Here is an 18,857-nt window from a genome sequence, read left to right on the forward strand (position 1 = left end):
ATAGAGAAGAAAAAGCCCTTCCCCGTGCGGCTTTCGTTCTAAGTATGGGTGGGGAGGGTAGATACAGAGACAAATACATTTGTCCATGATGCTGACTCTTAGCAAGACAGGAAGCAGCAGAGAGTGGGAGGGCAGAGCTGGGCAAGCAGTCCAGGAGGGAGGGTGTCATTTTATTTTTTATTTGTTTAAAAAAAAGAAGGCTCCATGCCCAACGTGAGGCTTGAACTCATGACCCGGGGATTAAGAGTCCCATGCTCTGACGACTCTGGGCCCCTAAGCCAATGAGATCTTAAATGTAATGGCAACGGTAGGCCTGTTGGAAGAGAGGTGACCAGCAATCCGAGGAGGGGAGGGTACCATCGGCCACCCCCGCCTTCCACCAGACTCTCCCACCAGACTCACGCTCTTCCTGTCCCCTGGGGACACAGGCCAAAACTTGGGGCGAAGAAGGTGGCAGTGCAGGCTGGTCAGCTTCCCAGACACCGCAAGCTCAGAGGCCAGCACTCTACACTTTAGAAACTGGGCGAATTTTCTTATCAAGTCTCTGCTGGGAGGGCAGAGAGCATGCTGTTCACGGACTTCGGTGTCTTGGCTAAGCTGGGCGGAAGGGCGCCCAAGAAAACCCTCGTCTCCCTCGCCTGTGCCAGGCACCCTGCACTTGTCACCTGGTAGACTCTGCCAAGAATGCAGAGTGAGGCACTATCACCACCATGCTGCCTTTATAGAGGAGGCGACCTGAGGTCATGAGCCTGGAAACCAGGCTGCGGTGATCAGGACGCACCCCTCCCCCACTAAACCACACTGCCTCCAGCGGTCTTCACCATCTAGGCCCTGCTGCAGAAACCAGTGTGTGGACCTCAGCATCCCACACAGCCAGCGGCTCCCCTCCTGGTGGAGTGCTATTCCTGTGATTCACACGGTCTTCCCTCCAATGTCCACCCTGCTGCCTTAGTGGGCTGGGTTCCTCCTTGAGTCTCAGACCCCCCCACCCCCGCCTCAATCTCCATGCGCCCGAACGTCTCCTTCCCCGGGGGAGGGGCCGGGCCCAGACGTCCCGCTCAAGCTTGGGACTCCTGAGGCACACGTGCCGCTTTGACGCTGATCGCGCCCAGTGGCCACCCTCGGGTGCCACACCGATGGCGAGCACTACCTCTGAGGGAGTGTCACCCCTGCCTAGGTTCTGTCTCTCAAAGTGGTAAACCAAAGACCCATTTGCAAAGCTGTTAAACTCTGTCCTCCCTGCTGACCGGAGAAGATGCCCAGGTTCTACTCTTGGGGACGGTCACATTTAGACTCCTGCGTGCAGTGTCGGGACACCTGCGAGGCACACCACCCTTCGCTCACCATTGCTCCCTTCGAAAGCCACCACGCTCCCCGATGCAAAGTGCTTGCTGAGCTCTCTGAAGGGTCTCGTGGCAAACTGGCAAAAACAACCCCAAACCCCAAGCCCCCCAAAGAACAAAAAACTCCCACAAAAAACAAAGTTTTGAGCAGACACACCTCCCTGCCCCAGGGCCTTGCCTGCTCCGTGGACACGGAGGTCACCGTGCACCACTCACAGAGCGGGAACTGCCAGGAAAGGGTATTCTAGGGACGGTCTCCACAGCGACAGGGACGTGTTCACAATGCACACACAGGGAGATCTTTCTTTTAAATATCATCCTTCTCTGGGCTTTTGGAGAAACACATGCTGTGAAAACGATCACGGTTGTGCTTCTCAAAGTTAGTCATGTTTCCTGCCAGCTTTCTTCACTCTCAGAGATGGACGGATGGCCCAAGAGCCAGGCATGTCATTAAGGAATGCTGTCTCGGTCCCTCGGATTTGCCTGATCTGGACGAGAGCTGGCGATACTGGAGTACTAGGGGAGGACAGCACTCTGGTCGTCAGGTAAATAGGAACAGCACCGCCCCCACAAGGTACCTTACCTCACCTCTGAAGGACTCCAGAGGAGCGGATGAGGAAAAAATGTGGCCTTGTCATTGCGTCTGAAGTGATTATGAAGTACTCTAGAATATTCCTTTTCAAAAGTCACTGTATGCAGAATAAAAACATCATATTGTAAAAAAAGTACTCTCTAAAGGAAGGGCATGGGCCCCTTAATAATCGACTTGAATTCATGTTCCAACTGCAGTAAAGGTAACACTACCTATGTTGCCATTAAAATCAAACCGACGTCAATCAGTGATAGTGGCTTTTCAATATGAACAGCTCAGGTGAATTCTGCGGGTGAACACCCGTCTCTCCTCGGACCAGTAACGTACTAATGCAGACACCACTTACGACAAATCAACAACTGAAAACAATATGAGCACCTACCTGTGTCTGCATATAGAATGGCCATTTCATCAGACGCGGGGGAAGCTACCTGCTCTCAAAGGAGCCCAACTTCCAGTATTCAATTTGTCCTTGAGAACAAAACTATGGAAAACTATTAGAACGTCTCCTAGGCGTAAAGGTCAGAAGGAACCACGCCGCAGCCACACCTTGGCTTGGCAGAGCTCTGCTTCACCTCTGCCAGCTTCCACGGGTAGCCGCGCAGAGGATACCTCGCACCCTGATGCAGAAGAGAGCTGGTTCCAGAGAAGGAACAAAAATGCCTCAGGTGAGAAGAGGAGGGAGAGGGGACTTGCTGGGTTGAATAAGGGAGGCTCGAAAGTTCTAGTAAGGTAAGTGTGAGCTCCACGGTCAGGTCAACCGCCACCCTGGCTGCCGGGGTCCCTCGCAACTCACTGCTTCCCTGCCGGCTCCGCCTCTTCTCCCAGGCCTCGCCCTTGTCTGGGAGCTTCTCTGCCAGCTCTGCCAGCTCAGAATAGGATCCACCCACCCACAGGCTGAGGGCTCCCGGGGCCTCTCCCGGGGTCTGTCCCGGGTGCCCATACGGTGTCTTGAAGGCACCTCGAACTCCGGGCATTCAAAACTGCTCTCCTGTTCTCCCTCCCGGCCACAGCAGTGGTGATGAACCACAGAATGGTTAATTCCAATGGACAGCAAACCCATCCTTCCTGTTCAGGCCAGAACTCATCCACATCCAATCAAGAGCAGATGGGTTGACTCTGTTTTCAGGACATAATCCAGAACTGACCACCGTCTCCCTAGGCCAGTTACCTCTTGCCTAATCATTGCCGACAGCCTCTGAACAGCTTTCCTGGCTTCTTCTTGCTCCCAGAGAGGCCAAGCCACACCCCCCAACCATCACCCCATGTAACGTGGCACCAACCAAACCTCAGGTCCCTAGCAATGCCTCAACCCGCCCTGCAATTTTTTTCCTGGCATTGACCACTTTGTTCCTACTTTACTTACTAATGCTTACTGACTGCCGTCCTAGTAGGACATATGCTTCAAGAGGCTCTAGGGATCTTTGTTTTCTTCCCTGATGTGTCACAAACACCTAAAACAGTGCTCTGCCTGTGGTAGTAAATATCTGTGACCGAGTGACTGTCTAGACTTTCATACTTTGACCAACAAGAAAAAAACCCAGAACCCAAAACAGCACACCAATCGATGTGGCAGTTTCCCCATGAGATTCAAGTGTCACACTAACTGATGAATTCATTACTCCCTCTGTATAACCATGCAGGGTGCTGGGAAAAAGCTGTAGGATTGATTCATGTACTGAATCAAAAAACAAGAGAGGAGAATTACATACGTCGTGGAGAACCAACCCAGAACCGTCAAGACCTGGCGTCTCTCCACATGGGCTCGCGAGGCTCCTGATTCCCTTCCTCCTCAGGTCACCAGGAGGGCCGACTTCTCCCTTTATTTCCTTTGGAGAAAAAAGATGCTAGTAATCACAAAATGCTGGGATCCACGCTAAGGACAAAGTGGCCCCAGGCCTTCATACACTTTCCATTTGCTTTTGTTCAAGTTGGTGGCGGAGGCAAAAACATTTAGTCACTGCCTTAATTTGAGTCAAATACAGCATTAGGAGACAATGGAAGACTTTACTGAGAAAAAGTGAATTTTTAATTATCTTGTGAATCTACTTAGAAAAACACAAGCAATGTTCACAACTATAAATTTAAACCTTTTGCACTAAAAAAAAAAAACACAAAACAACAAACACAAAACCACAGGCATGAACTGTAAACCTGTATTAATTATCAACTAGTCTTAAGGTTAAGGTTAATTCTTAGTAGTAATTCAGTATTTTCCTCCTTGGCAATTTTAATGTTTTAGCACCAAATGATCTCCCACAGAGGTACTCGTAACAACTCTGGCTGCCAGTGTAAGGAGATGCTTCCGTATGCACTACTTCACACGCACAGTCCACGCTCACACCACACAGACAGGAGGCCCGTGGCGATGATGTCACACGCTGACTTTCAAGGCAATGGAAATAAGACAGAGGGCACGCGTGTCACACATCTTTAATGTAGTGCATTCGTAGAAAAAAGGCCAGCTTCCGCTCCCAGGCGTGCTCTCGTCCTTATATTTTAATATCATGATTTAGAAGATGCAGACGTTATTACCTAAATATTACTCTATACATTTCCATCAGTGTTCAGGAAAACACTTTAAATTGCTACTTAATTTACACCGTAATTACTGGGTTACAGCTTTAGCTCGTTGGCAATTTTGGAAGCAATATTTTTGAAAGCTATGGATGTCCCTGATATCCGCTTAAACCGGACCCCGTTCAGAGACAGTCTTGGCAGCTTGCACACCTCCATCTCCCACTGCACGAGGTTCTCCGCGTGCCCATCACCGTGGACACAGAAGAGTAGGAAGCGTTCTCTCTGCTCATAGTCGCAGTTATTGGCATCCAGCACTTTGCGGATCTCCCGCATCATGTCACTGGGGTCCATGGAACTAGTGGTTTTCATGCTCCAGGTAAAGCGCAGGGAGCGAGGTTTTGCTTCTTTGTTTTCCTCCTTTTGCTCAGCAGATACGTTGCGACTGAAATGCACAGTAGCAGGTTTATTTTTAATTGCACAGAAAAACCAACCTTTTCTGTTACAGCTAGCTCATAATCAACATCTTCGATGTAGCATGACTGACCTCCACATTTTTCTTGCACAGGCTCACATCTGATTATCTGTTCCTTTACGGAGAAGTATTCATCTACCACCCACCCCCGGACTCCCTTCCAAATCATAACCCATACAGGCAAAATTCTACCTGGCTGGAAAATCTTCATCAGCCATCTATATTTAATAAAATTAAGAAGATAATTTGTGAAACAGAATCCTTGGAGATCAGCAAATTACATGGCGGAGCGCCTCTCCAAAAGCCCAGCTCTCCCCTCTAGGCTGACTGCAGGTGGCAAGGAGCCAAAAGGGCCCCCCAGAGGCCCAGCTCAGGGAGGACGGGTCGGCAGGCCAGTAGTACCACTTTTCTTTTAATTCAGCTCATCACGACCTTTCGCTGGAGATGGTCCTCAGGACAGCCAGTGACTCCACATGGTTCAAAATCACTTTCCTTGCAAATGGCACCCCCCCCCCCCATGCTGAGTACACAGCTGGGTGTGGGGTGGGCTGTTCTCAGTTCCCTCCGCCCACCTGGATATTTTTCCATTTTGTTAAAATTCTGATGTCACAGTTAAAAATAATTCTTAGATGACATTATCTTACTACTGAAACAGGAAAATGAAACGTTAAAGCTTATCTGCTGCTGAGCACTGAAACCACCGGTGTGAATGCAAGCTGTATCGATGCACAGAGTGTAAGCTGTGGTCCCAACATCTAAGAGGTGATGTCATAGCGGGGTCCCAGGCACAATTCTCTTGGGAACCCCAAGACCAGGTGTCTACTATCCTGCCGTTCCCCAGCATTTAATCATTGCCACAAACCCGTTATTTACACTCTCACGTGTACATCTGAATGTTTCAATTAGGAAGGTGAACACCTAACACTCTTGTGTATTAAAAACACCCTGCATGTGCATGATAAATACACTTAATCCAATGGCAAAATCGGCAAATTCATCAAAGCTGAGGGTTTGGGGTTATAGGTTTTACTTTAGATAGAGCTGCCAGGCTGCTGGTAAAATATTCAATTTGGTTCACACCCACTAAAGTTGATCAGGAGCTTCCTGTGTATAAAATGCTGTTTTAGGTACTAAATAGGTTACAAAAATGAGCAAAAGCTCTCAAGCTGCGTTGGGGTTGAGGGAGGGAAGACTGCAACTTAAGGAAATAGCACTAGCACAGGAAAGGTATGAGCACACCATGCGAGGGCGGGGGCAGAAAAGACAGGTAGGGCCCTCTAAAGGGAGGAGGGCGGGGGAAATGAGGAAATGGGTTCCAGGAGGGAGGGGCATCTGGGAAGAGCTACCAAGAGCCCACAGAATTCCAATACAATGGGGGTGGGGAAGGAGAGATCGGTGTGCTGAGCAGAGGGAGTATCATAAGCAAAGGCAAGGAGGTGTGGAAAGCACAGAATGTGTTTAGGGTATAATCAAGTGTGCAGATGGACTGGAACTGGGGGCACAGCATCACCCCCACAACAGCCGCTGAGTACTTGCGGGAAGCAAATAGGACAGCTGGAGCCTGCTTGAGGCTGGGATGGGCAGGCCTGGGGTGGGAGTGCTGCCAGGCCGTCATCCGGGCACTCTGCCTCAACCTCGGTGGGGAGGGTGGGGGACGCCAGGGCTGCTGAGGCCACCCAGGGTGGGTCAGGTAATGGGGCCCCTGCAACTTTTCATTCAGAAAAGTCACATGATCAGAGCTGGGCTTCAGAAAGAGCAGAAAGAGAGCAAATGGGTTAACGGGGACCCAAAACAGCATGGTGGCGACTGGTATGGAATGAGCCCGAGTAGAAAAGACCCAGAACCATGGCAGCCTACCTGGGCCTATCTGGCGAACTCCCCCACCCCCCGGACTTGTGTAATGAAATACAAAATGAGCTACAAAATGTGAAAGCACAACATCTGACTACACAATTGTTCTTCAAAAAAACCATCTAATTTAAAATATGAAAATTCAACTCCATATTCTGCTTTCATTCCTTGAGAGCAGGATGGTGCAGGAGTCATGGACACAGCAAGAGTGCTCCTACTGACTCCCAGAGCTCACTTCAGGCCATCAGCCCCCAGGCAGGAGGGCGGCATATTTTAGCACCCAAATGCCCAGTGGAAGCCCAGTGGAAAGCCTGGACCTGGAAGGCTTTCACCAGTGGGCAGCCATGGTGCTCTGGCGCCCTCAAGTGGCCACTAAGAGGTGGCAGCAGCGACAGGCTCCTGCTTCACAAACCACACAAGGGGACTCTGCCAAGCAATCCCTCCCTACATTGAGAGCAGGGATCTGATGCGGGATAGTCAGAAAAGAGCATGGTCTCTGCCACAGACACGAGGCAAATACCTATAAAATAGTTTAAGTAAAAATCATTCCCCTCACCTTGAGCCCTCATATCTCCCGTTCCTCTCATATTCAGTTGGAAGCCTCAACGAACAGAATGCAGAAGCACAGAGAAATGGGAAAGAGAAAAGAAATCTTACAGACCGATACACGACCACCCACATACAAACACAGACGTCATAATATGAACAAATCCAAAGCACTTGGGGTCACCAGCCAACTCTTGTTCAGCTCGTAGTCTCCCAGGGGTGACCGGCCCAGGCCGCTGTTCTCTGTGCGAGCTGGCAGGCAGGCTGGGAGGCCGACCGCGCACCGGGCATCTCTGCCTGGCTCTGGAATTGGAGGTCTGCTGACTTTTTAATACCTCCCCCAAAGTGTAATGGTTTTTAACTAAAAGGAAATGAATTCTATCAGTTAAATCCTACATTCAACTACAAAATTTTCTGCCCGAGGAAAAATTTGCTGGGAAGATTAAAATCATGGAGTGGAATTTCCCACAGGAGGAAAGCACTCTTCCCAGTTTTTGATAAAGAGCTCACGTTCACACAGCCTTTCAGTGACCCACTGATTTCATCAACATAGAAAAAAATCCATAGCCTGGCTTTCTGGACACATGGAGGCCAAATGGCAGATTTTCTACCTCATTATGTGTGTGTTGTTAGTCTCCTGATTCGTTATCATCAAAACATATTCACCTGGTAGGAATATGATTTCTTACAGTGCTTTAAGTAAAAGTAATGAGACACACTTTCTTCAGTGGTTGGTGGAAAGTGGCTTTTAGAATACTACTCTTCAACTCTCTGAAAATATTAAAGCATTTCTGCTCTACAGCTGCCCACATCTTAGTTTCCAAAAACCTCAAACTAAATGAGGCTGTAGGTCTGAATTTTATGCTTGTTTCCCCCATAAAAATATTAGCTAATTTCCCGGTCATTTTAAAGCCTTCTGCAGATTCAATCCTTCATGAAATAAAAAATGGCAACAGTTACCACTTACCTTCTGCACGCCGAGGCCAACCATTAATTGTACATTAATATTACTGAACATTGCATTCTTCAAACAGAAGCATGCTAAGTGTTATTAGTATGAAGACAGAATTATTTGGATGCTAAATAATTCTACCAAAGAAAGACAATGCACAGAGCATGCACAGGCCTGTTGTTATGTGGGCGCCTGACAGAGTCAATCTACTTCTTTCCGAGGCTCCTTGCAAAGAAGTAAGTACGTAGTTCTCAGCAGAAAGTTTAGTTTTTAAGAAACAAAACAAAACAAAACAAAACAAAAAAAAGGCTAGAAAGCCAAACCTGATGTTAATTGCAGGAGCCATTTTGGGGTAAGGATTGAAAAATAATGTGTATATATAAATCCTACCTTTTGATAAACCTGAATGACATGTTTCTAAAAGAAATTAAGCCAAAAACAAAATTAACAAAAATGACTTGCACAAATGAAATAGAAAATCTAGTCAATTATAGAGAGAAAGAAAAACAACAAAACAGGGCTCCTCTTCTGTCCAATGAACGATGAAACAGTGACATTTGTTGAAAAAGTAAAATTACAGGTAATCGAGTACATGATCTTTTAATTTTCTAGAAATATAAAAAAATCTGTCCTTGTAAGAAAAAATTTAGCAGTAAATATTGACATTAGCTGTAATTAAATTTAAAGGTTCTTCAGATGGATAGACTTTAAGCTCATAAAATCCAACATTCCATGTTAAAGAAATGACTTAAGTCATGTGCAATATACTATAGTAATAAAGTAACATTTCTTGATTCTCTTCAGAATATTCTATGAACAAAAATCTCACCTTCTATACAACATTAAAAAGTTCATTTTAAAATGTTCAACCATTAAGAGAACCATTACTTATTTCAGGAAGACGATTTAAACATTAACAGAATGTCTGTTACAGTGGTATCACATAAATCACTTCTTAATAAAACAGTAAGTTACTGCGGTTTAAAATGAAGTGGACTTTTCAGAGTTTTAGACAGCAAAATGAATGGAAACAAAATGGTAACAACGGGGGTTTCATGTTTATGTTCTGTGTAATAAAATGGAATAACTGTATTTAGAAGTAACTTTGCTCATTAAAACTTAAGGAGATGCTGAGGTTGTACTGAACAGAATCTGACAAAAGAAATTCCAAACTACCCATCAGGCTTGTACGATCATGTGGTCAGCATTCCTGGGCGAGCGCAGGCTGGCCTTGTCAAACCATTTCTGAAACTTCCCAGTTCTGTGACTGAACACAGAATTCAGTCTGAGTGAATGAAGTAACGAATTCCGTGGGTCGGTTTTTCTAATACTGGTAACTTTGACATTGCTTCAGATGCTGCCCAATTAAAAAACAGCTAACGACTGTAGGTAACAGCCAACCACTTCATAATCAGATCAGAAGTGGTCCACAGAGGGGTTATATGCAGCAGAGAAGATCATGCATGTGACAGGATTTTGTAAATAATTAAGCACTACATAATAAGGCAGGATTATTCAAAAGATTATTTTAGTTGAAAATTGATTAAAAGGCCTTTCGGTATTTTCACTTCCCAATTTTCTGCCTGAGAAAGGTCAGGGTTATTGGTCAAGCACCCAACTGCTTTTCCTCGCTTTTTCAGCCACGAATCCCTGAGGTATAAAGAGGAGGAGCAGCGGGACTGAGGCTCTCTACTCCTGCCAGGCCCCGTGGACCAGCGCAAGGCACACAGAGGCACCTACATCATGCCTGGGCTGTTCTGCCTTTGGGTAGGAGTGACCCTGAGAACCCTAAGCAGGCCAGGCCTGGCCCCAGGAGAGAGAAGCCTTGCTCCTTCTGACTACAAATGGCTTCCGAGGTTGGAGAGCACACAGCTCTCCAAAGCCACACGTACCCAGTGCAGAGTCAGAGCCAAGAGAACACAGGCTTCCTGGCGGCAGATCTCCTCCCACCAGATCTGAGCAGGTCTCCGACGCCGCACCTGAGTGAGAACACCTGAGCCTCTTTTGGGCACCAGGACTCTGATCTTAGCATTTATTGTCAGGGCAGGATAAGCAGCCGACGCTGACAGCAGCAGCAAGAAGAAACGGACCACCGCCAAAGTACAGTAACCAGGGAAGACTACAGACCTCAGTTTGCAAACTTTAACAAACAGAAGACTACCTTTCTGTAAATCTTTAGGGGTGGAAATTGCCTGAAAATGTAAAGTAAGATGACCCCTGAGACTTTTTTTTTTAATTAAACCAAGAAATCTGTCTCCAATTTTAATTGAAATGCATGAAATACACTAAATTAGAGAATGAGGGACAAGGATTCCAGCCTACACTATCCTTGACCGTTCTGCTCTGCAGGGCAGCACACGCAGTGTGCCCTGGAGGGCCTCTTCTGGAGGCACCTTTCTGGCTCAGCATTTTTTGGCTGTAGAATCTTCAACATGTGCCTTAAACTCTCTGAATCTCATTTCCAGCTTGTTCTACACAACAGTAAGAGTATCTACTACACAAGGTGGACAGTGGAGATTACGTGAGTATGTGAGAATGTGTTTGTACGTATGTGACATGTGCATGTTTATCAATGAGAAACAAGTATAGCTCTATACATCTAAGGACGCTTATCTACCTTAACTTAGCACACAGGAAAAATACACCACAGAGGCAACAATCAGGGGTACCCAGCTGACTCAGTAGGAAGAGCACGTGACTGCTGATCTTGGGGTTGTTGAGTTTGAGCCCCACATTGGCGGTAGAGATTACTTAAAAATAAAATCTTTTTTTTTTTTTAATGTTTATTTTTGAAGGAGAGAGAGAGAGAGAGAGAGAGAGAGATAGAGAGATAGATAGATAGAGAGAGAGAGAGAGACAGTGTCAGCAGGGAGGGGCAGAGAGAGAGAGGGAGACACAAAATCCGAAGCAGGCTCCAGGCTCCGAGCTGTCAGTACAGAGACTGATGTGGGGCTTGAACCCAAGAACTGTGAGATCATGACCTGAGCCAAAGTCAGACACTTAACTGACTGAGCCACTCAGGTGCCCCAAGATATTTTTTTTAAGTTTATTTATGTATTTATTTTGAGAGAGAGAGAGAGAGAGAGAGAGCGAGCGAGCATGAGAGGGGAGGGGCCGAGAGAGAGGGGGACAGAGAATACCAAGCAGGCTCCATGCTGTCAGCACAGAGCCTGATGCGGGGCTCGAACTCACAAACCATGAGATCGTGACCTGAGGTGAGATCAAGAGTTGGATGCTTAGGTCATGATCTCGCGGTCCGTGAGTTCGAGCCCCGCGTTGGGCTCTGGGCTGATGGCTCAGAGCCTGGAGCCTGCTTCCGATTCTGTGTCTCCCTCTCTCTCTGCCCCTCCCCCGTTCATGCTCTGTCTCTCTCTGTCCCAAAAAATAAATAAACGTTGAAAAAAAAATTAAAAAAAAAAAAAAAAAAAAAAGAGTTGGATGCTTAACTGACTGAGCCACCCAGGTGCCCCGCCATCCCCCAGATTTTATTTCTAAGTAATTCCTTCACCTAACGTGGGGCTTGAACTCACATCCCCAAGATCAAGAGTCTCGTGCTCTACTGGAGCTCCTGGGTGGCTCAGTCGGTTAAGTGTCCGACTTCAACTCAGGTCACGATCTCACAGTCTGTGAATTCGAGCCCCGCGTCGGGCTCTGGGCTGACGGCTCAGACCCTGGAGCCTGCTTCAGATTCTGTGTCTCCCTCTCTCTCTACTCCTCCCCTGCTCATGCTCTGTCTCTGTCTCAAAAATAAATAAACGTTAAAAAAAAATTTAGAGTCTCGTGCTCTACTGCCTGAGCCAGCCAGGAGCCCCTGACATATGACGTTTTACCTAAAGAGCCCATCATAGACCAAAGTGTAAAGACACAGAACTAGCTGACCTGTAACTAGATCTCAGACAGACCTGACTGATGCATATCCCCTCTGCACTCAGGGCTCTTACAGGGCAAAATACCCGTCGACATGAGGCTCAGTCGGGAAGGCAAACAGCCAGGTGAATGATACCGGGCTCCGTCTCCTACCACCCAAGTTTTGGAGACAGATTCCATTTCAGCCTAGTCCATAATGAAGCAACTAGGGGACAGGGAGGCCTGGGACAGGCCATGGGATGATCCTAAAAACAAGGAATGAATTATTCTGGGGTCAGCAGACTCTTCCTGGATTGAGCTCCCTGCTTCTTTTACTGGTCACGAGTGGGTGCCCCAAACTTGGCAAAGTCCTTTAGACCACTCTGCCCAGTTTGGAAAAGGGGGTCTCAGCAAAGGAGCCGAGAAGAGAACAAGAGGCCGCTGTAACTTCTGGCACCTATCTGGCCTCCAGCCGATGATAAGAGACAGCAGAAGTCCTCCTAACTTGGTAGCCATGTCCTGACAATAAGCAGAGTACCCGGAGAAAGACTAAAAATACTAAAAGAACATAAAAATACTGGACGAATTAAGGAGACTGAAAATGCGGTATTTGGCTTACAGGTTAAATTCCAAAAATGGAAGGAAACACAGCAGGCAGCTGGTGAGCCACAGGGGGCGCCAGCTAGTTCAGGCTTGGAGAAGACCCCACTGTTGTTCTGAGTAAAATACAGATGAAAAGAGGGTCTGCAGCGGGCAAAGCGGCAGGATGCCTTGGACGTACTAATCCTCGGTGAAGCTCAGTGTCGAAGAAATCTCTCCTGGGAGTCCTGAAAGTGCAGGGGCCCTCAGTCTCCTGAGTGTGGGCCCAGCTGGCGGTGCCTCGGCCTATGTGTTTATGGTGCAAAGGGGCACTTCCTCCTCTCATAGCCATCAGTGATTCTAGGCCTTTGCAACCTCCAGATGAGGTTATGGAAATAAAGTTCAAAATACCTCAAGGGAAAAAGTATCACATGAAGGATTTTATACACAAGCAGATTTACTATATCTTGGTGAGAATAAATCAGGAATTTTATCCGCCAAACTGTACCGTTTAAGCAAGTTACTTTGTTCTTACTATAACTTACTGAGACCAAGAGAGAACAGTTTTTAAGATTTAGACCCTAAGAAACTTAGTGCTCCTCAGAGATGCTGGCACGACATGAGAGGAGAGAGGTCTCTCTCCTCTGCGTCCAGGCTGGCCGCACCGCACACTGTCTTCCTCGGGGACGGCTTCCGAAGTGCCAGCTTGCACTAAGCTGCAGTAACCATGCATGTGGGCAGATGTGTGATCAAAAGAACAGTAATTAAAGAGAACGACAACCTCCCAAGTGCTAGAGGGACTTCTGATGTCGGGAAGACTCTGAGCTCTGTAATTCCTATTCTAAAAGGTTTTAAAGTATAAAGTTCTATATATAAACCAGAAAAACACGAGCTAAAGACAAAGTGGAAAGTATCTGGGCAGCCGTGTCACACGACAGAGAAGACGTTTCTCCTTTTGCTCTTACATTGGCTGCAAACAACCAGCACCACCTGGCACTTACCTCCTTGTGAGTTTTGAAGTTAATTTACTAAAAAGATTAGTGGAGCCTCGGCTTCGAGTCTGTGACAGTGGTGTGGCTTCGTGGGACAGGCTGGGCGAGGCAGGTGGGCCGTTATACGTGGCGGTCCGCCGCTCCCGGGGCTGCCCGTGGAAAGTGCTGCGGCTGGCGGTGCCCCGCGGGAAGCGGAGCCGGTCTGGGGTGGCTGTGCTGCTGACACTGTGCGTTGAAGCAACGGGAGTCCTCGGATCAGGAATAGTGCTAGTAGGGCAGAATAGAACAGACTCACTCTCACTGTCACGTGGTTGGCAAAAGCCCAGCTGTGTGGCAAACATGGCGCACGACAATCCACGATCCCAAAAGACACCTTTTATCCTCAGTGGACAAAATCAGTTCTAATAAATCTAGACCCAAGGCAGTATTTTATAGAACTCAGGACCAAAAGGCAAGTTAAATAGGAAAGGGTATCAAATAGATGGTATATAATGAGACAGAGCCTCGTGGGGTTTAAGGGAATAGGTCGTACATATTTTCAAGGACAAGATTAATGCAGGGAAATTCTAGGACACAGAATGGCTAACTCAAGCTTTTTCCCTTTGCTTCCCTCCTCAAAGTGCTTATGTGCGAGAACCCTGCCCCTGTGAAAAAAAAGAAACATGAAATGAACAGGCAACTAAAAAGTTTTAGAGACATACAAATGGCATGTTTCCTGTGAAATTCCACATGCTAAGAGCACTGTGAAGAGGAGGGGGATTTCTCACGCCTTCTGTAGTATGCAAAGGCACAGACGACCAAGGACACCGTGAGACAGGATGTGCTTAACTAAAACCACACACAGGAAGAACACCTGTGGACAACAGATAGTAACACATCGCGGACTATAAAATCCACAGCACAGAATGAAGCAGCGGTGGGTACACATTAGTTTCACAAGGAATGTGCACTTTTCTTACACAGCCTCACATTTCCCTCCTTCACTGTCTATTGGAGGTACCATCATCGGAGGGGTGCCCATAGGCTGGTATGGACATCGACCTGATGTCTCACCCACTGAGGCAGGGCTAGCTGCAGAAGCGAACACTCCTGTCAGGCTGGGAGGGGGGTTGGGATCAGGCAGAGGCAGAAACAACAATACGATGGCACAGTGACAGAAAAAGGTATGTGCTATTTAAAGCACACACCTTCCTCTTAACCTTGTTTTGGGGATTCTGTAGCAATTACTGACCTGTAGCTGCCTTCCCCCCCCCCCCCCCCCGCAAATAAAAGATTTATTAGCCTTTTAAAAAAGTGTTTATTTATTTTTGAGAGAGAGAGAGAGAGAGAGAGAGAGAGAGAGAGAGAGAGAGAGAGGCAGAGAGAAGGAGACACAGAATCCGAAGCAGGCTCCAGGCTCTGAGCTATCAGCACACAGCCCGATGTGGGGCTCAAACTCACAAACTGTGAGATCATGACCTGAGCTGAAGTCTGACACTTAACTGACTGAGCCACACATGCGCCCCAAGCTATATTAGCTTTAAAGGGGGGGGGGGGGGAATGACATCTTACTTGTTTGAATATTTAGGTGAGGGGGCAATGTTTTCTGGGCTGTGTACAAAATAAAGCCTTTCCTAAAAGAGATGTCTCCATTCAAACTGAACTGGTTGAGTGAATCTATAATATGAGCACACCTTGCTTTCGGCCTGTTCTCCAAACACACAGACATATTTTAAATGGACTGGTAAAATGACACATATAGTAATTAGTTGCTATTTATCAAAGTGTCCTATGCTGTTTCAAGATAGATGAGAATCTTCCTAAGCAAAGGACATTCACTTCTTTATAAACAACAGTCAAAATTCTTAAGGGGTCAACAGAACCCCTTTTTTCAAGGCAGGAAAACTATTAAGAGTAAATTAACTGTTTGCAGACAGAGAAAAAGAATGATGGACATGGCTGGATGCCTGCAGCTTCCCCCCGGCACAGAGAGACGAGCCGCGCCCTGGCCACTCTGCTTTAATTCCAGCTCAAGTCATCTTGCCCTTGGAGCTCCGAAGAGGCAGTTTCTCTCCTTGGAGGAGAGCCGGGGACTCAGGACTCAGATCCCGTGTGTCAGTCTGCATATACACCCCCACCTCTACCCCAGGGTCTCGGCACCTCTCCCCTTCTCTCCCACACGGACCTATACCTCAGTGCCTGTCTTGGCTACACACTTCCCAACCTGTTCAACATATAGCCATGAACGTCCCAAAATGCAAACCTGACCTTGTCACTCATCAACTTAACAGCCTTTCAAAAGCATGCTGCATCTTCAGGACAGACTTCAAATTCCTCACCCTGGCATCCCGGTCACACCCTCAGGTACCCACAGCCCAGCGGCGCCAAGCTGTATCTCCAGGTTCTACCTTCTACTGTTACCTCTGGGACTTGACTTTCTGGAGCTCCTAATGATGTGCAATCCCTTGGTCATGCATCGGGTCAAGTGACTTTCACAGGAACTATTCTCTGTGCCTGGAGTGCAGGCACCTATTTTCATCAAAATTCAACCCAGAGGTCACCCTCTCCATGAAGTCATCTCCATGAAGTCATCCTCTCCCATCAGGAGTTTATCATTCCCATTTTGTACTGAGTATGTGCCCCTGCCACCCTGTGCTACCCCAGTGACCTTTCCCTGATAGAGTGTCCTGGAAGCATGGTGCTCAATGAATGCTCTCCTGAGAAGTTAACGAACTGGAGTTCTTACAGTCCTGACATTGGGGGGAGGATGGGCACTTTATAACAAATTGCTCAAGATTTGTGTGTCCCTGCATTTCTGTTTGAGAATTCTGTCTTCTGACTTGGGAGAATGGCTCTAATATAGTCCAAGAACTGAAAATGAGTACCTTATAAAGATAAAAAGAGATTCAGTTTTGTGTTTTTGCCACTCAGCACCTACTTTTTATCCTGTGGCAACGACACTTGAATTCTGCTATTAGGGAAGCAAGTTCCTAGGCTCTGGATGTCAATGACTCCACCCCAGGGTTTCCCAGCCACCCTGGTCAGTGACAGACTTAGAGACAGGCACATGGCCAAAGCCAGACCAACACAGACCCAGAGACAGCTGCAGGGCTTCTGTCTGAGCAGAGCTGAGTGTGGGAAGATGCCAAGCCTGATGCTGTGAGCCCAACAGGGGAACCACCACAGAGGAAGCAGAAGTAGGAGATGGACCCTGACTCTATTCCTAGACATTTTTAGTTCTAGGAAATCAAATATGCCCTTTTGAATTTAAGCTTGTTTGGACTGGGTTCCTGTGATGCTGCACAGAGTCCTAAATGATTCAACTCTTTTTTTTTTTTTTTAATATTTATTTTTTGGAGAGTACAAGTGGGGGAGGGGGCAGAAAGGGGACAGAAGAACATGAAGCGGGCTCTGCACTGATGGGCTGACAGCAACGAGCCCCATGTGGGGCCTGAACTCACAAACTGCGAGACCATGATCTGAGCTGAAGTCGGACGCTCAACCGACTGAGCCACCCAGCTGTCCCTTCAACTCTGTTTAAAGACTAGTCAAGTGCAGTAGTGAGAAGTAAGGAGAAAGAGAACAAGGAATGATTCAACTATCTGAAGAAAGGCTTGCTAGTTTCTTATACACAGACATACAAACATATATGCAAATACATACTTTATTTTTTAAGAAGTTACATTACAGCTAATATGACTGTCTTTTGTGCTCTATTACCTGCTTAGGGCAGGTCAAGGGTCAATATGCTTGATGCCTCTGACCAGCTGCTGACATTCTCTTGCCCACATGAGAAGCTGGGATCAACGGGTGCATTAAAAGCAAGGGAAGAAGGGAAGACAGGGTTATCTGTTTCCTTCCCTGGAGAATACAAAAGATCCCAAAGACTCAGAAGAAGGCAAGGGCTTTTCGTCAGCATATAGAGCAGAAGACGCTTGATCTACTCCTCCTGAGACACGCTGCTTGTAGGCTGCCCAGCACAGGGAGGATCCACAGGGCACAGAAGCATAGCAAGACCGGACAGACACTTCACAGCAAAGAAACTGACCCTTCTCAGAGACCTTCCTAAAAAGGAAGTGTAAATTGATATTTTCATTATAAACTATTAAGTTTTTTGACACAATAATCCTAAGTGCAATTAAATGAATTATTTTAGAAACTTAATCCTAACTGCTTTGTATTTATGTCTATCTTTTTTCTAAAATTCTAATCCACTTACGGTGACTAAAGGACAGGTATTTTCTACTTCTTCAAATGTTTATTTATTTTGAGAGAGAGGGAAAACACACACATACAAGCAGGGGAAAGACAAGAGAGAGAGAATCCCAGGCAGGCTCTGTGCTGTCAGCGTGGAGCCCAACATGGGGCTCGACCCCACGAATTTTGAGATCATGACTTGAGCCGAGACCAAGAGCTGGATGCTTAACCAACCGAGCCACCCAGGCTCCCCAAGGACAGGTATTTTCAATTTGACAGGACATCTCTCCCACAGCAGAACATTCTGACATGAAATGTTCTGGGGTGTTGATTCAAACTATACTCAGTGACTGGGAAAAAGCAAAATTAAAAGTAAAGATACATGTGTGAACTGTGATCACACTTTCTCTGCTCAATCCCTGTGCCTTGATGCATGACAAATGGATAAAATAATAGAGCCATTTTACACTTATAAAATCTTATCTAGAATATCAAATGCCTAAAATTTATTTGAAAAGATTCTGTTGGGGCGCCTGGGTAGCTCAGTCAGTTGAGTGTCTGATTTCAGCCCAGGTCATGATCTCACGGTTTATGAGTTTAAGCCCCAACGTCGGGTTCTGTGCTGTGCCGGTAGGGTGGAGTCTGCTTGGGATTCTCTCTTTCTCTCTGCCCCTCCCCAACTTGCATGCTCTCTAAAAATAAATAAACTTAAAAAAAGATTCTGTTCTGTTGTGCTTTATTATAACCATATCACACTCCTTCTTTGGGGGTATTCAAATGAATACATTTGCAACAGTCTTTTTTTTAAACAGTCTTCTGTAACTATCTAGAAGCATATGAAAAAGCAGGGTAGAGTCCATGTTATTTGTGTCGGTCAGCAAAATTATTAAGTCAAAAAGTGAGTGTAAACTCAGAAAATTTTTACATTCCCATCAGAATCGTTTATTACCAGTACTTCGATAAGCTAGTTTTTTGCTAAGCATTATGT

General features: G+C 46.7%; 1 protein-coding gene across 14 annotated transcripts in view; it reads right to left on the minus strand.

Annotated features, from left to right (window-relative positions):
• Positions 1–4,352: 4,352 nt before the first annotated feature.
• The window catches only part of MARK3 (microtubule affinity regulating kinase 3), a 115,991-nt gene continuing 101,486 nt past the window's right edge, over positions 4,353–18,857 (minus strand). For 7 of the 14 annotated variants that reach the window (XM_086708724.1, XM_086708718.1, XM_086708717.1 and 4 more), the window contains 4 exons: positions 13,703–13,960; positions 8,667–8,693; positions 7,335–7,379; positions 4,353–4,897 (listed from right to left, as the gene is read on the minus strand). In XM_086708724.1, coding sequence (XP_086564850.1) covers positions 4,552–4,897; positions 7,335–7,379; positions 8,667–8,693; positions 13,703–13,960 — 676 coding nt within the window. In that variant the 3' untranslated portion in view covers positions 4,353–4,551. Of the gene's footprint in view, positions 4,898–7,334; positions 7,380–8,666; positions 8,694–13,702; positions 13,961–14,652; positions 14,791–18,857 lie in introns of all 14 variants that reach the window. The other 7 variants (XM_086708721.1, XM_086708720.1, XM_086708714.1 and 4 more) reach the window with 4 other exon arrangements.

Source organism: Puma concolor, chromosome B3 (assembly GCF_028749965.1).
Source record: "Puma concolor isolate L17-30 chromosome B3, mPumCon1.1.hap2, whole genome shotgun sequence".
Lineage (NCBI taxonomy): Eukaryota > Metazoa > Chordata > Mammalia > Carnivora > Felidae > Puma > Puma concolor.